Here is a 21,008-nt window from a genome sequence, read left to right as displayed (position 1 = left end):
AATGAAAATAATTCCCAGGGGCCGGCTGGGCGTACTCGCGGACGCACTCAGCGCGACCCAGGGTTCCGCCATCCTGATTCCACCATAGCCCTACCCCTGCGAGAAATAGGTCCTCCCGATGAGACAGGGAACCCCCGACTCCAGTATTGGCCATTCTCTACCAGTGACCTATATAATTGGAAAACCCAGAATGCCCGTTTTTCTGATAATCCTAAAGACTTGATAGCTCTTCTAGATAGCGTTATGTTCACTCATCAGCCCACCTGGGATGACTGCCAACAGCTCCTCCGGATCCTATTCACTACGGAAGAACGGGAGCGAATCCAGCTGGAGGCGAGAAAACTGGTTCCTGGAGATGATGGTCAACCCACCGCTAACCCTGACCTCATCAATGCAGCTTTTCCCTTAACTCGCCCCCCGCAGGATGAATGGGACTATAACACCGGAGAAGGTAGGGGACGACTGCTCATTTATCGCCAGACTCTAATGGCGGGTCTCCGGGCTGCCGCGCGCAAGCCCACTAATTTGGCCAAGGTATATTCAATCGTACAAGGTAAAACAGAAAGTCCCTCCTCTTATTTAGAAAGATTAATGGAAGCCTTTAGGCAGTATACCCCTATGGATCCAGAGGCCCCCGAAAATCAGGCCGCCATTGTAATGTCCTTCGTTAACCAGGCAGCCCCTGATATTAAAAAGAAACTCCAGAAGTTAGAAGATCTGGAGGGCAAACAGATACAGGACTTACTCCGTATCGCCCAGCGCGTCTTTAATAACCGGGACGCCCCAGAGGATAAACAACTTAAAGCCACTGAGAAAATGACTAAAGTCTTGGCGGCCATTGTTCAGAAAGATCAAGAGGGCCCCCCAGCCACTCGACCTCCCAGGTGACCATTGGACAGAGATCAATGTGCCTATTGCAAGGAAAAGGGCCACTGGGCTCGGGAATGCCCCAAGAAAAGGCAGCCGCGCCCCAACCAGGGGCAATGGCAACCGAACGCCACCCCAGTCCTGTTTACGCATGATACAAAGTAGGGGGGACGGGGTTCGGAGCCCCTCCCCGAACCCAGGGTAACCCTACGAGTGGAGGGGAAACCAGTCCAATTCCTGGTGGATACAGGGGCACAGCATTCGGTCTTGGTTAAGCCCCACGGGAAAATTTCTAACAAATCCTCCTGGGTCCAGGGAGCTACGGGAGTCAAACGTTACCTATGGACCACTCAGAGAACTGTGGACTTGGGCACGGGAAGGGTAACCCATACCTTTCTGGTCATTCCCGATAGCCCTTGCCCCTTACTGGGGAGGGACTTACTCACTAAAATGGGAGCACAAATTCATTTTCGGCCAGAGGGGCCAATCGTAACAGACCCTCACGACCAACCCATATCTGTGCTCACCCTGAACTTGGAAGATGAGTACCGACTTCACCAGGAACCACCCTCCCAAAATCAATATATAGAGTCATGGCTTCAGCAGTTCCCCGAAGCATGGGCAGAAACAGGAGGGGTGGGACTAGCCAAACACCGCCCAGCCCTATTCATAGAGATCAAACCGGGGGCAGATCCTGCACGTGTCCGACAGTATCCCATGCCCCTAGAGGCCAAGACTGGTATCACTCCTCATATTCGCCGGCTTCTTGACCTGGGGATACTGCGTCCCTGCCAGTCGGCCTGGAATACACCCCTGCTGCCAGTCCGCAAACCTAACAGTAAAGACTACCGCCCAGTGCAGGACCTGAGGGAAGTCAACAGACGGGTCATAGACATCCATCCTACTGTGCCCAATCCATATACTCTTTTGAGCGCCCTTAGTCCAGAAAAACAATGGTATACTGTGCTGGACCTCAAAGATGCCTTTTTTAGTTTACCCTTGGCGCCCAAAAGTCAAGAACTCTTTGCCTTCGAATGGTCAGATCCCGAGAGAGGTATAAACGGACAACTCACCTGGACCAGACTTCCCCAAGGATTCAAAAACTCGCCTACCTTGTTTGATGAGGCCCTACACGAGGATCTCAGTGAGTACCGGAGACAAAACCCCAATGTAACCCTCCTGCAGTATGTTGATGATCTCTTAATAGCTGCTGAGACCGCTGAAGCCTGCCTGCAGGGAACCAGAAACCTCCTACGGACTCTCGGCACCCTGGGATACCGAGCCTCTGCCAAGAAAGCACAGATCTGCAGGCCTGAGGTAACTTACCTGGGATACCTATTGAAAGGGGGGCAACGATGGCTCACAGATGCACGGAAGGAAACCGTCCTCCGCATCCCCAGACCCACCACGCCTCGACAGGTGAGGGAATTTTTGGGGTCGGCTGGGTTCTGCCGTTTATGGATACCCAAATTTGCTGAAATGGCCAAACCGCTATACCTAGCCACCAAAGAGCAGACGCCCTTTGAATGGACAGAAGAGGCTGAGCAGTCATTTCAGCAGATTAAAACTGCCTTGCTATCCGCACCCGCCCTGGGTCTCCCTGATGTCTCCAAGCCCTTCCACCTCTTTGTAGATGAAAGCAAAGGCATAGCTAAGGCCGTGTTGACCCAGCCCCTCGGTCCTTGGCCCAGACCTGTTGCTTACCTATCAAAAAAATTGGACCCAGTGGCTGCCGGCTGGCCTCCTTGCCTCCGGATGATCGCCGCCACGGCCCTAATGGTAAAGGATGCTGACAAACTAACTATGGGGCAGGAGTTACATGTCACCACCCCCCACGCCATCGACGGGGTTCTCAAACAGCCTCCCGACCGATGGATGAGCAATGCTCGATTAGTCCACTACCAGGGTCTACTGTTAAATCCCCTCAGAATCAGCTACACTCCGCCGCGGGCATTAAACCCTGCCTCCCTATTACCTGACCCAGATTTGGACTCCCCACTCCATGACTGTGCAGAGGTACTGGCCCAGATCCATGGGGTTCGGGAAGACCTACGTGACCAGCCCCTACCGGATGCACAAGTCACATGGTTCACTGACGGCAGCAGCTTTGTCCAGCAAGGTCAGAGGTATGCGGGGGCAGCAGTAACATCAGAAACTGAGGTGATATGGGCAGAGACTCTCCCCCCAGGGACCTCAGCCCAAAAAGCTGAATTAATTGCCCTGACCCAAGCTCTCAAGATGAGCAAAGGCCAAAAAGCTACCATATACACAGACAGCCGGTATGCTTTCGCTACCGCACATATACATGGGGCAATATACCGAGAGCGGGGACTACTCACAGCAGAGGGCAAAGACATCAAGAACAAAGAGGAAATCCTGGCTTTGCTAGCAGCCATATGGGAACCCAAAAAGCTAGCCATTGTACACTGCCCGGGGCATCAAAAACCCACGAATCCAGTCACCCGAGGCAACAATTTGGCAGACCAGACGGCTCGAAAGGCGGCACACACTCCAATACCATTACTTCCCCTGCAACTGCCGGATCCAGGCCCCCGGGAACTACCGCCCCAACCCGACTACTCGGAGGATGACATCAGATGGATGAGCAAGCTTCCTCTAACCCAGGTTAGAGACGGATGGTGGCGGGACGCTAAGAACAATATCCTCCTTCCTGAGAGACTAGGAACCCTGGTCCTTGAACGGATCCACCGTAGCACCCACTTGGGCGCCCGACGGCTACAGGATCTCATCAGGCAGACTGGACTTAAAATTAAAAATGTCTCCGAGAAGACTGAACGACTGGTTGCTGACTGTGCAGTCTGCCAACTCCATAATGCCAGCACCCACCCGCCAACCACTGGCATCCGGGAGAGAGGAAACCAGCCTGGAGCCTACTGGGAAGTGGACTTCACGGAGGTAAAGCCTGGCAAATATGGGTATAAATATTTACTGGTGTTTATAGATACCTTTTCAGGTTGGACTGAGGCATTCCCAACCAAGAATGAGACTGCACGAATAGTAGCTAAGAAGCTACTAGAAGAGATCCTGCCCAGGTATGGCTTTCCAGTTATGATAGGGTCCGACAACGGGCCAGCCTTCGTTTCTAAGGTAAGTCAGGATCTGGCTTCCATACTTGGGGCTAATTGGAAATTACATTGTGCATACCGCCCCCAGAGTTCAGGACAGGTAGAAAGGATGAATAGAACTCTAAAAGAGACCTTGACTAAATTGACCATGGAGACTGGCGCTAACTGGGTAGTCCTACTCCCCTACGCTCTGTTTAGGGTGCGAAATTCCCCCTATAAGCTAGGATTTACTCCCTACGAAATAATGCATGGTAGGCCTCCTCCTATCATCCCTAACCTAAAGACTAACCTTATCCAATTGGACCCAGAAAATAATCTCCTGTCTTCCCTCCAAGCCTTACAGCGGATACACGAGACAATCTGGCCCAAACTAAAAGAGCTATATGCAACAGGACCCCCACCTACTCCACACCAGCTCCGGCCAGGTGACTGGGTCCTTGTCAAACACCATCGACAAGAGACCCTAGAACCCAGGTGGAAAGGACCTTACCAGATCATCCTGACAACGCCGACAGCCATCAAGGTGGACAGCATAGCTGCCTGGATCCATCACACACACGTCAAGCCGGTGGACCCATTTTCTGACCTCATCAAGTCCACTAAAGCTGACGTCACCTGGACTGTTGACCGGAGTAAGAACAATCCCCTCAAACTGACTTTGCGCCGTACCCTCCCCCATGATGACCAAGGTACTGTTGATAGCCCTAATGATAGTCCTAACCCTCAACCCTCGGGCCACGAGGGGAGGATTCGGCCCTCCCCCCAATAAGAATACTTTAATACAACTACTATATGGTGCACCGTGCGAGTGCAGGGGAGGTACTATGGAGACTCCTGTTGTTCCCCGAGGGTATACTCATATGCAGGACTGCGGGGGCATAACTGCGTATCTTGTTCAGGAATATAGGGTTACCGGGGCCTCTCAAAACTGGCAATGCTACCATAAGCCTAAGCCACTCCCCCCTCGAGCCACTTGCCCCTGTTCCACCTTCCAGGAATCAATGCATAGCATGTGCTATTCCTCTTACCAGCAATGTATAGGGGCCAATAACAAGACTTATTTCACAGCCATACTACAGAATAATAAAAGCCCCACCATTAGTGATGATAATAAATACCTTCAGGCTGGATGCACTGGCACCCCCGGGACCCCGGTATGCTGGAATACCAGGGCCCCCACACATATGTCAGACGGTGGGGGGCCCCAGGACGCAGTGCGCCAGATAGAAACCCGAAGACAAATAGAAGAGGCCTATCGGCATCTGTACCCACAGCTCAGCTACCACCCCCTAATTCTCCCTAAGGTCGATCCCTCTGAATTGGACTCCCAGACCATGTATGTAGTCAATATATCCCCGTGAACTCCTCCCTCTGTAGTCCTAATACCACTGTCTTTGTCTGTGGAAGTAACCTAGCATACACCTATTTACCCCCGAATTGGACAGGGGTCTGCACCCTGGCCACCCTTCTCCCCAATGTAGACCTGATCTCGGGAGACACCCCATTGCCCATTCCCAGCTTTGACCTCTGGGCAGGGAGAACCAAACGAGCCATTACAGTCCTATCCCTCCTGGTAGGATTAGGAATTACAGGAGCTGTGGCCACAGGGAGTACGGGTCTTGGGGTCTCCCTTCACTCCTATAGTCAGCTGTCTAGGCAATTAATAGAAGATGTAGAAACTCTCTCTGGGACCATTCAGGACTTACAGGACCAATTAGATTCGCTGGCCGAGGTGGTCCTACAGAATAGGAGGGGCTTAGACTTGCTGACAGCTGAACAGGGTGGGATATGCCTCGCCCTAAAAGAAAAATGTTGTTTCTATGCAAATAAATCAGGCATTGTAAGAAACAAGATCCACCAGCTCCAGGAAGACCTAGCTCGCCGCCGGCAAGAATTAGCGGATAATCCCCTTTGGTCAGGATTTCATGGGATGCTCCCCTTCCTCCTCCCCATCCTGGGCCCTCTACTATGCCTCCTTCTCCTCCTCACTATAGGTCCCTGTATACTCAGTAAAGTCATGAATTTTGTTCGCGAAAGAATAAATACAGTCCAGCTAATGATATTAAGAACACAATATCAGCCCTGCGAGGCCTCAGAAATTGAAGAAACGGAGCCTTGAGGACCCAAGATTGGCTCCTCTGGTTCATGAGAAAGGGGGGAATGAGGGGGCTATGTTCTAGTTTGGTGAGAATAGGACTGAGTTGACGCCCTGCATTCAATTTGTGCTTTTCCTGGAATTTCTTTTCTGTTCTTTCCGGAGGGGAAGGGCCGAAAAAGGACCATTCCAGGGCGCGGCGCTGGGCTTGCCACATTTGGGAGCGCCGCCTGAAGTTGGGCGCACAGCCTCCCGACGCCCTGCCGTTGGGCTGGTGGAGGCCGCAGCACTGCTAGGGTTGTATCAGTCCTCCTGTTTGCACTATTTCTTTTTGCGACCATGGCCCCGCCTTAAGTATTTCTAATTAAGAAACAAAACCTCAGGAAACCGAAACTTAACCAGCCGCTCTCGCTTCTGTAATTACGCCTGCTGACCCCCCCCCCCGCAACCGTCCAACCAATCAGACGGCGACTAGTGTCTCTGTTTGAAAGTCAACCAATTGGCGACTAGTGTCTCTGTTTGAAAGTCAACCAATTGGCGACTAGTGTCTCTGTTTGAAAGTCAACCAATTGGCGACTAGTGTCTCTGTTTGAAAGTCAACCAATTGGCGACTAGTGTCTCTGTTTGAAAGTCAACCAATTGGCGACTAGTGTCTCTGTTTAAAAGTCAACCAATCGGCGACTAGTGTCTCTGTTTAAAAGTCAACCAATCGGCGACTATGTTTGTACCGGTCTATAAAAGAGCTGTACTAAACTCCGCCAGGACCTCTTAGCGTCACCGGCAACGAGTGCGCGGAGGTCCAGGTTCGAACCTGCAATAAATGACCCTTGCCGTTTGGCTTTGACTCTCGACTCTGGTGGTCTTGTGGAGGGGCCTCGCGACCTTGGGCATTTCAGGGGAATACTTAAGATATAACGTAAAAATTTTTTTTAAGTACAAAGCTTTAAGGGAAAAAAGTTATAATTGCAAACTTTGGGAAATGAAAATTTAGTCTATGAAGAATCAGTTTGTTTTCCTAAATTTTCTTTGATACTATTCTTCTATTATATTTAGCATTAAAATTAAGTCAATGACTTCTAGTATCATGCATGTTTGTAACACTAAAACACTTGCACATACAGTCCCTTGCTTGTAAGGAGTACTGATCAAAGAGGAGCATTTCAATTGAACACACAATTAAACTAAACAGCAAATGCACAAATAAAACTCTCATTTTTAATTTGACACATTTTACCTTTAGATATAGAACATTATAAAACTTTACCTGGCTCAGTCAGGCTCTAATTTCAGCAATTCTAAAAGCAAGAGGAACCAAAAAAAAAAAGGCTGCACCAACTCACACACTATTTTAATTGCATAGGACTCTCATTTAGTCACTACAACACAGAACTTCAAAGACACAAACTAAAAGGCCACGAAGAACGTCTTCATAACAGTGGAAAAACAGGGGTGGAACCTGTTAGAGATAACAAAAAATGATGACTTCACTACATTATATTTCATTCCATAAGATGTGAGTGACTTAGAGCTGGTATCATTACTGTGTACTGCAAGACAGCCAGCCAGTGATATATTTCTATTTACACCCAGGCCATACAACAAACATTTATTATACGTAGATGCCTCACTTTCTAACTATCAGTATAATTTCCATACATGTACTGCAAGATTAACAGTAGGAGACTTTTTTCTATAACCTCCTCTTATTTTTTTCTAAAATTAACAAGCAAACAAACAACAAACTACCTAACTGACCATTTCCTCACAGTTATAAAGATCAACTAGGAGATTATAGGCAGAATGTACAGCCAAGAACAGCAAATAAACTATGTTCTTTCAATTTCTAGGCTCTTGGAAATACCCGCCTCCGCCCCCCCATGGTAAAAACTGTTGGGTGCCACAGTTCTGTTTCTAAAGGCTGGGCAAGGTTGGGCGGGGGCGGGGGGGGGGAGGTAAAGTTTTCTGACACAAGACTAAAAACACCTTAGAAAACAGTTTCCTGTATTGCTCTGCCTCAAGACTAAAGGGTGGGTAGGCTTTTCCCCTAAAGCACTCTAGTTCATTGCTAACTAAAGAACAGTGAGCTTTCTCAAGTGCTGGCTTCTCCCAAGCTGGAACCCAGTGAGAAAACAACCATATCCTTAGCAATTTCCTTTAATAGGAACAGAGATGGAATGAAAAAAGAACAACAATGCATCCATGGATCCTTAATCGCCCTAATTCAAGTCTCACAGGATGGTATCTCAGAACACAAAGGAGCAGAAATACATTTTAAACAATGGTGAAGTGCCCTGACTAAGGTTGGTTTGTCAAATGCAGATAAGAGTTGAGTCTGAGAAGGAAATACAAAGCTATCCAATAAGTTGTTCCCTGGGAAAGTTTCAGTTCTGACTGCATGCAGTAGAAGCAAAAGGGCAGCTAACAGAGAAGTCTTCTTTATTTTCCCTCCCTCTTAACCTCCATACAAGATCTGAATCTTGTTTCCCAGTCTCCTGTGAAGGAAGAAAAGCCATTCTAAATCAATCCTTATTATTCATTTATATATCAACTCACTCACTTATTATTGAGTATCTACTAAAATGCCAGGTTCTAGTTTGAGCAATGGGAAAAAAATTGTGTATCACTAAATATACATTCTACAAAGGCAAGGCTGTTTAGCTTACTATATTTTAACTTCTGTCTGGCCCAGCGCCTCACTGATAGGAGGCATTTATTAGCATTTGTGAAATTAATGAACCAACGCATTAAACACCTTCAGAGTGGGAGAGAACCCTTCCATAGACATGTACCAATATCTGTCCTTTTCAAGAATCCTATGAGGTATTTATATTATTCCAAAATCATGGAAGAGGAATGGTCCCTACTCAATAAGTGCTGCCATCAAAATTGTTTTCCTTAAAGGTGAAAGGTAACTTGTGTGTATGGCAGGAAGAGGGAGCAGCAGAAGAGGAATATGTTGACTCATATCCTTCAGTAAATATGTTTATTCCAACTGTGGCTTTGCTGCCAAATGTGTTGTGAAAACAGCAGGACTTGGCTCTGGTAAATTCACCTGAAAGTCACAGGCTTCATTTCCTACTGCCAGCCCCTTCGGCCTATGGGCGTTAAGTATGGGACAAAGTTAAAGATTAATTCTCCATTTACTGTGACAAAGGTCCCACCTCTCCTGGATCAGGAGGAAAAGGCATTTGTAGACTGTCTCCTTCACAACCACTGAAGATCTTTCCACTTCCATCCTGATGGCACCTTAATGCAAATGAACTCAAACCCAAACACTGGCTACCCCATTACCAGTCCAATCTTGCTAATAAAAGCAATTATGGCTGTGTTATAAAGGCAATCCCAGACCATTCATTAGCATTCACAGCACCCACCCCACCCTTACATGTTATAAATCCTTTAAAGTTTTGTTTAAGATTACACAAGATGAAAACGGCAGAAAGTTGCAGGAAAGATTCAATTACCAAAGGCAATAAAATGATAGTTGCCATATTTCAAAATCTAGGGTCAACCAATAGCATCTTGGCTCTTTTTCCTAGGGTAGAAATACAAACTAAGTAAGGAGGTAAATTCTGTAGTCTAAATCTGAGTTATCACAAAAGCTTCTGGGAAGCTACATGGAACTAGAGACGATACTGGAAAATAACTAGTGTTCTGGGCCAAATGGAGCATAGCTGGACTAAAGCCAAAAGCTTTAACCCTGACTGGTCTGCTCCTAAAGAAGATAAAGGTATAAACTAGACCTATCCCCCTGAGCCTTAAAATATGCCCTCCTTGCACAGAGAGGCACAAGGGTAATTTTTACTACTATTATATGTAAGCTATTACTGTTATTAGCATCATATTTCTTATATGCTATTCTATCTCGGCCTCATCCTTTACACTCCACCCTCTAGTTGTTGCCATACTTACCTCTTCACCTTCCCCTGAATTCATTATGTCCTATCTGATTGCCCTGTCTTTACAAATGTTGTTTCCTATGATCATCCCTCCCCTATCACACTCCTGGTCAATCAGCAGAAATCTTCCAAGCCAACTCTTTAGCTTTCTTTAAGACTCACCCCAAACAGCCTCTGACACTATTTACTCTCCTTCTTCCAGCACTTCCACCTCCAGAATGAGTCAGGTGCCCCTTCTCTGTCCTATTCACATACTGCTGTATCTCTTTTCACTACAGTACTTATCACAGTCTGCTATAACTACTAATATTTTTAAAATCAGTGTCCTGCTAGAAGGTTATGAATTCTTGGAGGGAAAGGTCAGTTGTCTTACTCATTCCTGTTGGATCCCCAGTATCTTAAATATAGAGCACCCTCAATAAATTTTGAATGATTAAGTAAACAAAGGAAGCCATTTCATTTTAGGTCTCTATACATACTTTATATTAACTGGACAATTGAAAGGGTGAAATGGGTATACAATTTAGTGGACCAAGAGTATACTCTCCCAAGTGAACATGCAGTCTATTGGAAATAAGAGTTGTACAGAGTATAATAAGGTAAAGCTGATGTAAAATGGTTTGCAGTGCTTTAACCATTGGTTTCATGTCAAATAGCACATCTGTTACTTGGCACACAATCTTCACAACACAAAATCATGTATGGATGATTCATTTCTCTTAGCCTTTATCTAATGCTAAAGACACTATTATTATTATTGAAGTACAAAATTGGAGATATTTGCATTTGTGTATTATGAAAATACTAAATCTTAAAGATTAGGGTATAGGAGGTGCATAAGAGATAGGACAACTCTGATTTTTTCTTTTAAGTGTGTCCCTCAGAATGTCCCATAATGGCCTAATTAATCTATTAGGCCAGTATTTTTTTAAACAGGTTTTGTGAGCAAGAATAAAGATTGACAAGAAGTAGTTGGGTTTCTAAGTTATTGCTTATTGCAATAAAAGTATAAAAGTATCATTAAATTGCACACAAACCTGATTGCCATTTTCTTTATCTCTACCTTTGCTCCTCATAACTAAAAGATACCATCTAAAATTCTTACCTTAGCTTGCAAACCCCTTTAAATTGGCCCCGTTATTCTTCTAGCCTATATCCAGTCACTTAATCTAACCCATCTATTTTATATGCTCATTTCACCATACTTCTGATACTTTTGTGGGTTTTTTTTTATCACTTCTTGTATAAGAACATACTATTCTTGCAAGCCTCATGGTATGTCTTTCTTTTTTCCTCTTCTTTAGAAATCTCATGTACCCTTCCAACCCTAGTTCAACTGTTTTCTCCTCCATAAACCCTACCCCTTCCCCAATTGCATCTTCCAACTTCTAACAACAGAATTAACTCTCTTTCTTTATAATTAAACAAATTTAAAATATAAAATAATTAAATATATAAATAATTTAAAATAATAATTAAAAATATGAAAAGCAGGGCTTCCCTGGTGGCGCAGTGGTTGAGAGTCCGCCTGCCGATGCAGGGGACATGGGTTCGTGCCCTGGTCTGGGAAGATCCCACATGCCGCGGAGCGGCTGGGTCCGTTAGCCATGACAGCTGAGCCTGCGCATCCGGAGCCTGTGCTCCGCAACAGGAGAGGCCACAACAGCGAGAGGCCCGCGTACCGAAAAAAAAAAAAATATATATATAATATATATATATTATATACATATAATATATATATATAAAAAGCACTCTGAACACAACTCTATCACATAACATGCATACCATGTTATAAATACTAAAGACCAAGTGTTGTTTGTTAATTTTTGTAATTCCTATGCTTGGCACGCAGTTAACTGGCAATACTGTTTTGTTGAACACAAAGAAATGACTGAAAAATTAATTGTAATTTACAAAAATAGGTCCAAAGTGTCAAAATAAGTATTGTTATTGATGATAATAATTTTATGGGAACAGCTCCAATTCACTGAGAGACTACCACACGTCAAGCACTTTGACAGGATCTTATGTACATTTTCTCCAATCCTCATTTTACAGATTTTACAGAGACTCAGAGAATGTAAAGAACTTACCTCAGATCACACAGAGGGTGAATGCTAAAGGTAGTATTCACATTTAGACCTAGTTTGGTTCCAAAGCCCACGCTTACTCTTATATCATATGTGTAATTTGGTCAGTGATTACTGTATTCCAGATACGATGCTAGGCATTTACAAATAGTGTTTTGCTCCTTACAATTATCCTGTAGGATCAACAATCTTGGGAAATAAGTACCATCTCCATTTTACAGTTGAGAAAGCTGAAGTTTCCCCAAAACTCAACTACAATCTCAAACAGATTTGAGAGATTTGAGAGCAGTAGTTGGAGACACGCAACACAAATTTAAAATCTAAAGAAATGTTAGAATTTCGAACAAATTTTAACCAAGCTCAATCCATTGAATCCATGTAAAGATCCATAATAAGAAAAAATAAAAATCACCAAGAAATTAAATATATTAGGACACTCCATATTCTCTCAATTCAACAGCTCTCTAAGTGGGCTCCTCCCAACTTTCCAGTATCTCCTAAAGTGAATCTTTTTTTCCAATTGCGACAGTCTTCACTGTACATCTTACTCATTCCTTTCCCTCTCCTTCTGATGATGTGGTCCCCTCCAACTCTTCTATCCAAACCTCTAACATCTATCTAATATCCTCCTTTTCCTTCATGTCTGGACTTCTCTCTTACATAGCATGTATGTACTTTATCAAACAATTTGGCATTATTCGTACTGTTTTATATCATGATACATTTTGTGCATTACAACTTTGCTTTCACAACTATATCTACACCATTAAGTATTATTTGTAGTATTTAATATCACTCTACATTATGTGTATGTATCTCAACTTTTATTTTAAAGCTATATCTTATGCATGGATCATTCCATAATATAGTAAAGACACAGATAACTTTACATTTGTATAACACAAAGAACATTCAGGATCACTCTCTGATGTTTCCCTCAACAATTCTTTGAAATAGGCAAAGAAGATATAACTTTTCATTTCACAGATGAGGAAACTGAGAGTCTAAGAGGCTAAGAGAATTGCCCAAAATCACATAGGTAATTAAGGCAGAGTTTGATTGCAGGGTGGGTCTTCACACTCCCACATTCTTTACACAATGGCCTACCATGTACACATTTATGGTACCTGCATGTGTTCCTGGCCTAAACCTCAGGCCCAAATATGTAATGCTTAATTAAGGTGAAAAGGTGGGATGTTAAGTATGACGGCCTAGGGTGGCAATCAAACCCCCCCTCCCCACCCAAGAAAATGTTTCTCAACATTGACAATTCTTCCCCCCCTCCCCCCATAGTGTATTTACTCAGGAAGCCTCTCGTCTCACTGCCAGGAGAGTCCCATCTATGATATCTGTTATCTATGGTATCTGTCAATGAAGAGTCTATGTGACATCACATGGGAAACTGGGTTTAAACAAACCGTATTGCCAATAAGATCATCAGATTCTTTACTGGGGTGGAGCTCTTTTTTATATTTAATGGAACTTTCTATTTCAAATCATATTGACAGCATATGCAGTTTGCCATTTTGGAAGCACCTGAAAGTTGAGTCTATACTGAGTAATAATTTACAAGAAGAAAGAAGAAAATTGTTGCTCCCCTGGGAATAAGCACTACTTTGTTCCCAGTGATTTATTTAACTTTCCAAGCCTCACCTCCATAATGGGCTCACAGGGATAAAGTGGGTTACACTCATGACTATGCCCCAAAGCCTAACATTACCAGTCTCATTTATAAGAGAAAGAAAATTAAGAAACATTTCAAAGTTGTTAAGCCAAGACTTCACTGAAAGTAGGATTTGTACTCAATGTTATAAAATGCACTAGTTAATGATTTTTTTTTGCTTTTAAAGAAGTTGTAAGGGAGGAAGGTAAAGGTTCTATCCTATTCCTCACAAACCCTGCAATGTCAGGTTTGTAGGAAAAAATATACTATTGCAAGCTGACTCTGCCTGAGACACTGTGCTAAGTGAAAATCATTGACCATATTATCTAATTTAATCTATATAACAAATGTGAGGTATGTACTATTACCCCATTTCTAAATGTAAACCATTAATGTGAAACCATTTTAATTTTCAGATTGGGAGAGAATATATGAAACATTCATTTCTTACAGGTATTGCTGATCATAAGGCACTGGGGGCAAATGAGTAACAGTGTTAACTGTTTGAATGACAGTCATGTACAACTCAAATACCATCTTAATTCTAGCTCTAGGCTACAATCACCCTAAACTTCCACTTCTAAGCTTTCTAAGATTTACATCCATTTAACACAATTTACTTTTTCAATTGGAAACATCAAAATAAAAGAATACTTAATAAAAACATTTAAAAGAAATCTTGTAACAAAGCATAAATGATACACTGAATTTTGACTCAGAACTGGGTGTGAATCCTCCAAGCTGAACCTCTGTGGCCTTTGGTTGGCTTATTTATAAAATCACCCTACAAATTCTGAGACTAGATGAGTTAAAATGTGTGCAATATTGTGCAATACATGTGAAAGTACCACATAATTCTAATTACTATTGCTGTTATTATTATGAATAAACAAGGAAGTAAAGGGAAATAAAGTATAGGGAAGTAGGATGTGCAATGTAAATTAAATCAGACAGCTCTCTTTGGACCAAGAAATTCTCTCCTGGTGCTGCTAAGTATTCATTCTCGCTGACATGTGCTGCTTTTGTAAGAAGGGAATGTGCTCTTGCTAGCACAGGGAAATATCATCCTGGTTTTCTCTCTCTTTCCCTCTCTCTCTCTCTCTCTCTCTCTCTCCCTCCCTCCCTCCCTCTCTTTCCCTCCCTCCCTGCCTGTCATCTCCACAGATCTTGGCTGCCTTACATTTTCAGTAAAATTAAATATGAGTCGAACGTAGAGCCCCAAGAACTCCCAGATCATGGCATTCCCTCTTCAGACTAGCTGTGCTGTCCTTAAGTAGCCAAATTCTCTCAAATGGAAGGCACACATGCTACTTCCCCAGCAGCTAGCCAAGCCTGGCTAAGCTAGCTAGCAGACCGCAGTCCCATTTCCTCAGCTTCATCACAATCAAATGATTAATGCAGAGCCATCAAACATACAAGCCCAGGTGTCTGTATTTTAAGCAATATAGCCACATAGACCCAGGGAGAAAACTCCTTTGGGTGTACTTTTAATTTGGGGGGTGGGGTAGGATGAGGGTAGGAACCTTTGGTTAACAAAACACTGTTACAAAGTTCCAGAATGTTCCTGAAAGCCAACTGATATTCAGTCAATATACCTTCTACAGGCCAAGTTTAATTCCAAAATATTCCTTCTGCAGAATGTTTACACCGCAGACTTTTGCTGCCCTTTTCTAGTCTGGTATTCCTCAGTAATGAAATCAACCCTACAAATGCATCAATTATAGATGCCTGGTAACTCACTAACAATTAGTACCCATTTACTAGGCAAGGCAATTGATCCCAAGATGGTAGAGAGGTGCTTTTCTTTTTAAGATTTAGCAGCTTCTATGAATACAGGCTTACATTCCTTTTGGTAAAGCTCATTCATGATTAAATTAAAACTGCAAATCATGCAAACAGAAATGATAGGCCCACTAACCACTCCCTGAGCCACAATTATTTAACCTTAGTGTATTGCATACCTATACCTCTTAAGGCTGCCAGATGGGAAAACAAAGTCCCCCAAACTGTGACAAATGTGAGTCATAACTATATTACTAATCAGAATTGTGACATACATGGACATCACTGAATGAGCAGTTCTTCTTATAGAGGGAGGAAGCCACCCTGGCTTTGGAGAAAGAATGGCCTTTTAAAGTTAAGTTTATGAATGTGTAAATATACAGTCCATAATGTTGCATCTCTGCCTAAATGTCTTCATAAAGTGTAAATTAATGCTGATCCTAACTAGGCATTTGGAACGCTAACCTAGTTTTCCATATTTAGCTAATAGCTAGCAATTTTCCTTATACTTTTATCTTCTCATTACATAGCAATGATGATTATTTAGTAAATACATGTGAAAGGCCACATAGCAACTCTCCTGGGTTGGAAATAATCCTCTCCTAATGCTTCTATTTATACAATTTAGTTGCTGATACACCAAATCAAGTATAGCTGTGAAGAGTATCCCACTAATGCCTTTTTTGGAGGCTAAGAACAGGCCCATTCTCAGCTGTGCTGGCCTGACCAAATGAAGAGTGGGGTTGGGGACAAAGGATGGGGAGGTCCAGAGCTTTAGTTAATGCTCACCTTTTGTAAATTTTAAAGGGACTCAGCTGGTTTGTCTGATTTGAAAGTATTTATGATGCTGGAAAGAGGTAGGAAAAGACTATTTTATAACCAGTGAAATAACATGGAGAAAAGAGAGAGAGTTTGAAAGAGGCACGTAGAAGAGAAAGATGTAAAATGTGGCCTTGTGAGATACCACGGTCTATCCCTGGACATATAACTGATATAAACCTTTACAAGTCATCTGGGAATTCTTCCTCCTAGATGTAGGATGGGTAAAGAGTAGAGGATTTGGAGTGACCCCGGGGCACTTTTTATTGTCTTCTAGGTACACAACATATCTCTAAAGTATTATAGAGGCAAATTTATTACTAGGGTGGCCAAGCCCCAAACAGTTTGGGCCAAGTCCCAAACAGCCCCAAACAGATAAGGGCAGACAAGTGTTTTTAATATCCAGAATCTGGTCTGGCTTAAAGGGTGGGGATTAGTGGAGCTGAAGGGAGATGCAGCAAATGTGTCCCTCCACCCCAATGCTGCTCAAATATGCCTGCTCACAGGGGCAAGATTCCTGATCTCCTCTTCTGCTGACTTCATGGGAAGTTGGCTGAGTCCCCAATTCTGCAGAGGGAATGCAGGCAGAGGGGAGTACTGCAAACGGGCCTTAACCTGGTTGCTTAAATGACAAGTGTGGAGGGAAATAGTGTAGACACTGTCAATGGGAGGAGGCACTGAACTGAACTGGGGAATACTGCTTATCCTGGGACATTTTCTTACATCTCCACTCCACACTCCCAACTCCCTGCACCAACAAGAACATTGCTTGGAAATCAAAATCCTTCCCAACACACACACACACACACTCAGAGGCAGGCACAAGCTCTACTTCACTCATCTCAATGCCCTTGCTTCCCACTAGCTCCTAAAACCACAGACTGGCACAAGTAGCCTGAGGTCAGTAAGTCTGAGCCAGTAAGTACATCCTTGCCACTGGGAATTAGGAAAGCTCATCATCTAAAGTGGTATCTATGATATTATGTTGTCTTGGATAGGCTTTGCTTTTATTTGGGGTGGTCCTAATGTGTTTGGGGAAGGCATGGAGTACCTCTCCATCCCTCTGATCTCTGCTGGTACTCTCCAGTCCCCGCATCATCCTGCAGTTTCCTGAAAGTGCCTAGATATCAGGGCAGGGCTCTGCGTCCATTTTTTCAACCAGGAACCACCAGAGTTTGGGAACTTTGAAAGCCAGGGATGGTGGTGGGGTTTGCCAAGGCTCAGATTTCCTCACCAGAGCTCTCAACCAGGAAAGCAGTTGAAAATCAACACCCATCTGCCTCTTCTTTCTCATCCCTCCACCCCTACTATGTTCCAGGACTCCATGCAGATGCTACCTCCAACACACACACACACGCACGCGCACACACACACACACCCTTGGGTTTAGAAGGTGTTCAATTCTGAAGGCAGCAAATCCGCAGAACTGAAAGGGTCTCTGCCACCACCCATCTCCCGTCCCACCCCGCAAGGCTACTTGATTGCCTACATACAATAAAATCTCATACATTCCAAAGACCACAACATAACCCGAACCCGCCTGTGACTCCAGCGCGTCCCATACCTGATATGCAGACGATGAAATTGGCTTGAAGAAGAAAAAGCACCTCCCAGACTATTTCCATCCTCTGATTCTCATTCCAAGTGCATCACTCGACGGGAAAACAGGGGGGAAGGGGGGAATCCCCACAGGGCGCGCGCGCGCGCACACACACACACACACATGCACACACGCACACACTTCCTAGCGAGCGCACACTCGCACTCCCACCCGACTGCCAGCCAGGGACCCCCAAGATCAATATCGCAGTTTGAATTGTTCCAGCAAATCTCCCCTCGGGCTTGACGGATGTGTGCCCCAGATGTGCTGACACATGTCCGATGCCTCGCTGCCCGGGAAGTCTCCCTGCTCGCCGGTCTCTACTCCTTGCACAAGCGGCGGAAACAGCACTAGCAGCGGCGGCGGCAGCCACCTGAAGCCACCAGCGCGGGGCTCTTCCTGCAAAAACGAGACCCCGATCCTCCTGGAGCCCCAAGAAGTCATAGACGATAGCCCCCCGCTGGGCCTTGCCGCGCAGTTCCGGGCCCCTGGCAGCTCGCAGCTTGCTGGCTAAGCCCAGGCAGTTCGCGACGAGTTGCCCTCGAAGTCCGCCCACCTCACCAGGGCATGGTCAGAAGGTGGCTGCTCCGCTCCGGGGCCGTTCTCCTCCTGCTTCCGGGGGCCGGGGGGAGGAGCAGACACAGCATACAGAGAGACAGAAAGAGAGGCAGGGATTATTGCCCGCAACTGCTGGCCGCCAGCTGCCTCCGCCGACCCTCCCGGCTGCCCAAGTCCGCACGCAGCCTGCCGCCTCGGAGCCCGGCTCGGGAGACACGTCCAGGGCTCGGAACGGGAACCGTGGGGAGCCAGGTACTCGGAAGCATCGGGAGCCTACGGGCTCCCCGCGTCGCGTGCGCGCTTTCTGTTCCTCTGCTATTTTCCTGGGCTCCCCGGAACCTCCAGTTGCCTCGCTTCCATCGTCCGCGACTAGCGCTGCCGCCGCCGCCGCCGCCGCGATTTTCCGCAATACAACTGCAGGGGTCGTTATTTCCTCGCCTACGGATCCGGACGCCTCCCGATTCTGAGGGGAGGTGGAGGGCAGGTGGGGGAGGGGTGGAGGAGAAGGGAGCGGGGCTCGGCCAGGTGAGCGTCCTTGCTGCCGCCGGGAGTCCAAATGTCAACCCGGCCGCCTGGTGCCCGGGGGGGAGGCAGGGTGGGGAGGTGAGGCTTAACGCGGCCAAAAGGAGAAGGAAAGAGCTGGGCGTCGGAGCTTCGGGCCCCCGCGGTAGCCGCCTCGGCCCCAGCGCCGGGCTCCAGCTCCTCACTCCGCCCCGCCCGGGCTTCTTTTGTCACCACCTAGGATTTGCGGAGTTTTTCTTCTCCTTAAAAAGAACTTTGCGCCAGCCGGTTAGGCGCGGGAGACCCGGGCTGACTCATCTTGGGAGTGCTGTGCTGCGCTCTCCCTCTGCTGTGGAATATTGGGGGATTTTTTTCTTTGCATAATTAATTCCCTTCTCTTTCTCTCGTCCCTCTCCTGCCCCCTCCTCTTTCCTCCTTTCCGCTCCGGTGCCAGAACACTACTTACCCGAGAGTTCTTTTTGCAGGTTCCTAGACCAGTTCCTGCAAGGCCCTCACCTCCCTCCTCCTGAAACTGGGGAAAAACCGTCTTTCCAAGTCCAGCTGCGGGCAGTGGCCACTGCCAACTACGCCTCTGCTTAGCTCCGGGAAGATCCAGGACTATTGGAAACCCGGGCTTTAGGGAAACGGGCTTCCCTTCTTTTCTTTCATTTATTCTGTTTTTCTTTCGGGAAGCTCAAGTGCTTTGGAGGCTTTTGCTGGGCTCCAGAACACTCTGCCAACAACATTCAGCAGCTTCCACAGATTTTCCCTTAGTGATAGCGCGCCCGCGCTAGCGCGCGCGCACACACACGCCCGGAGCTCGCCTCCTCAAGGCCCCAGGGGAAAGTGGGGGCGGCAGGAGGCCGAGGCCGACGCCGGAGCCTCTCGCTGTTCCGCATGAGGGATCACCGCAAGCTGGAAAGGACTTGCTTCCGGTCAACACCTTGTAAAGTAGGTGCAAGGGAATCGGAAGGAGACCCTGCGCTGAGGACTGTTCGCCTGAGAAGGCTGGCAGCGAGAGAAGAAAAGAAAAAATCGCAGATTTGTATTGTCTCTATGGCTGCAGTATTGGCCTTAGAAAGCCCAGACTTACCTCGTTGGGAGTGCTAAAGAAGAGGCGGGCAGGGTGGGGGAAATCCCTGAAAAGATCTCGGATTTCTCGGCGCGGTTGTTAGGATTGCAAACTATGACGTTTGGAGATTTCGCACAAGCGCGGATGAACACACAACAGACGCAAACACACATAACCCGCGGGGATTTTTTTTGCACTTTACCTTTTGGTGTTTAGAAAACATTTCGGTGTGAGGCTCGGTCTAATAACCGCATAAAGGGTGGATAAATGGAGAAGGAGAAGGGAAATGGGTACCGTTCATCCGTACAGCAAAGTTAGTGAGTCTTCCAGGCGGTGTGGCATCTGAGAGTGCGGGGTTGGAGCCAAAGAATTGCAGCGTTCCCAGGATTTTTTTTTTAATAGATCTTTATTGGAGTATAATTGCTTCACAGTACTGTGTTAGTTTCTGTCCGACTGCTCAGGAAGGAGTCTGGCGGGTCTTTGCAGAGTGGCTGTTGGGTGGGGGGTTGGGAGTGGAGGGCATGAGTTTCCTGGGCTGGGCAGACTTTGGGAGCCACAGCTGCGTAGTTCTGGTGCCTTCAGGGATTCGAAAAAAGAACCACAGGCAGACTTGCTTACTTTTTAAGACGGAGGTGTGACTGAGCGATCTGTTCTCTGAGATGAAGGCCAAGGAATCCAGGTGGTCAGCACATTAAAAATCGAGGCCTAGATGAAGGAAGTCCAGGTTTCTTATGCAGAGAGCTTCGAGGCTTAGCAAGAAAGACTCTGAGACCTCAAAATATTACAAGAATCTGAGATAGTGAGAATTAGCCATTTGGGGAAACATACTGGGGGAGAGGGTGTCTCCGCGTCTTGAAAGTCCACCGTCCAAAAGGGGTTTTTGAAGGGAGAGAAAAGAAAAAAGTTTGCTAAAGATGAACAGATTCCGCCCTAGGGAGCTTTTGAAACCATGGACAGTGACCTACCTTCTGCACTT

The 21,008-nt window shown here is 45.9% G+C and overlaps 1 protein-coding gene across 6 annotated transcripts in view; it reads right to left on the bottom strand.

Annotated features, from left to right (window-relative positions):
* Positions 1–20,076, bottom strand: part of CA10 (carbonic anhydrase 10) — a 638,759-nt gene extending 618,683 nt beyond the window's left edge. The window contains exons 1-2 of one of the 6 annotated variants that reach the window (XM_060289949.1): positions 20,054–20,076; positions 17,866–18,510 (exon numbers count right to left, since the gene is read on the bottom strand). In XM_060289949.1, the coding sequence (XP_060145932.1) occupies positions 17,866–17,926 (61 nt within the window). In that variant the 5' untranslated portion in view covers positions 17,927–18,510; positions 20,054–20,076. Of the gene's footprint in view, positions 1–17,865; positions 19,285–19,426; positions 19,742–20,053 lie in introns of those variants that run through there. The other 5 variants (XM_060289948.1, XM_060289954.1, XM_060289951.1 and 2 more) reach the window with 5 other exon arrangements.
* Positions 20,077–21,008: the final 932 nt, after the last annotated feature.

Source organism: Globicephala melas, chromosome 20, assembly GCF_963455315.2.
Source record: "Globicephala melas chromosome 20, mGloMel1.2, whole genome shotgun sequence".
Taxonomy (NCBI): domain Eukaryota; kingdom Metazoa; phylum Chordata; class Mammalia; order Artiodactyla; family Delphinidae; genus Globicephala; species Globicephala melas.
Note: the sequence above shows the minus strand (reverse complement) of the source record. Positions and strands in the feature narration are given on the sequence as shown.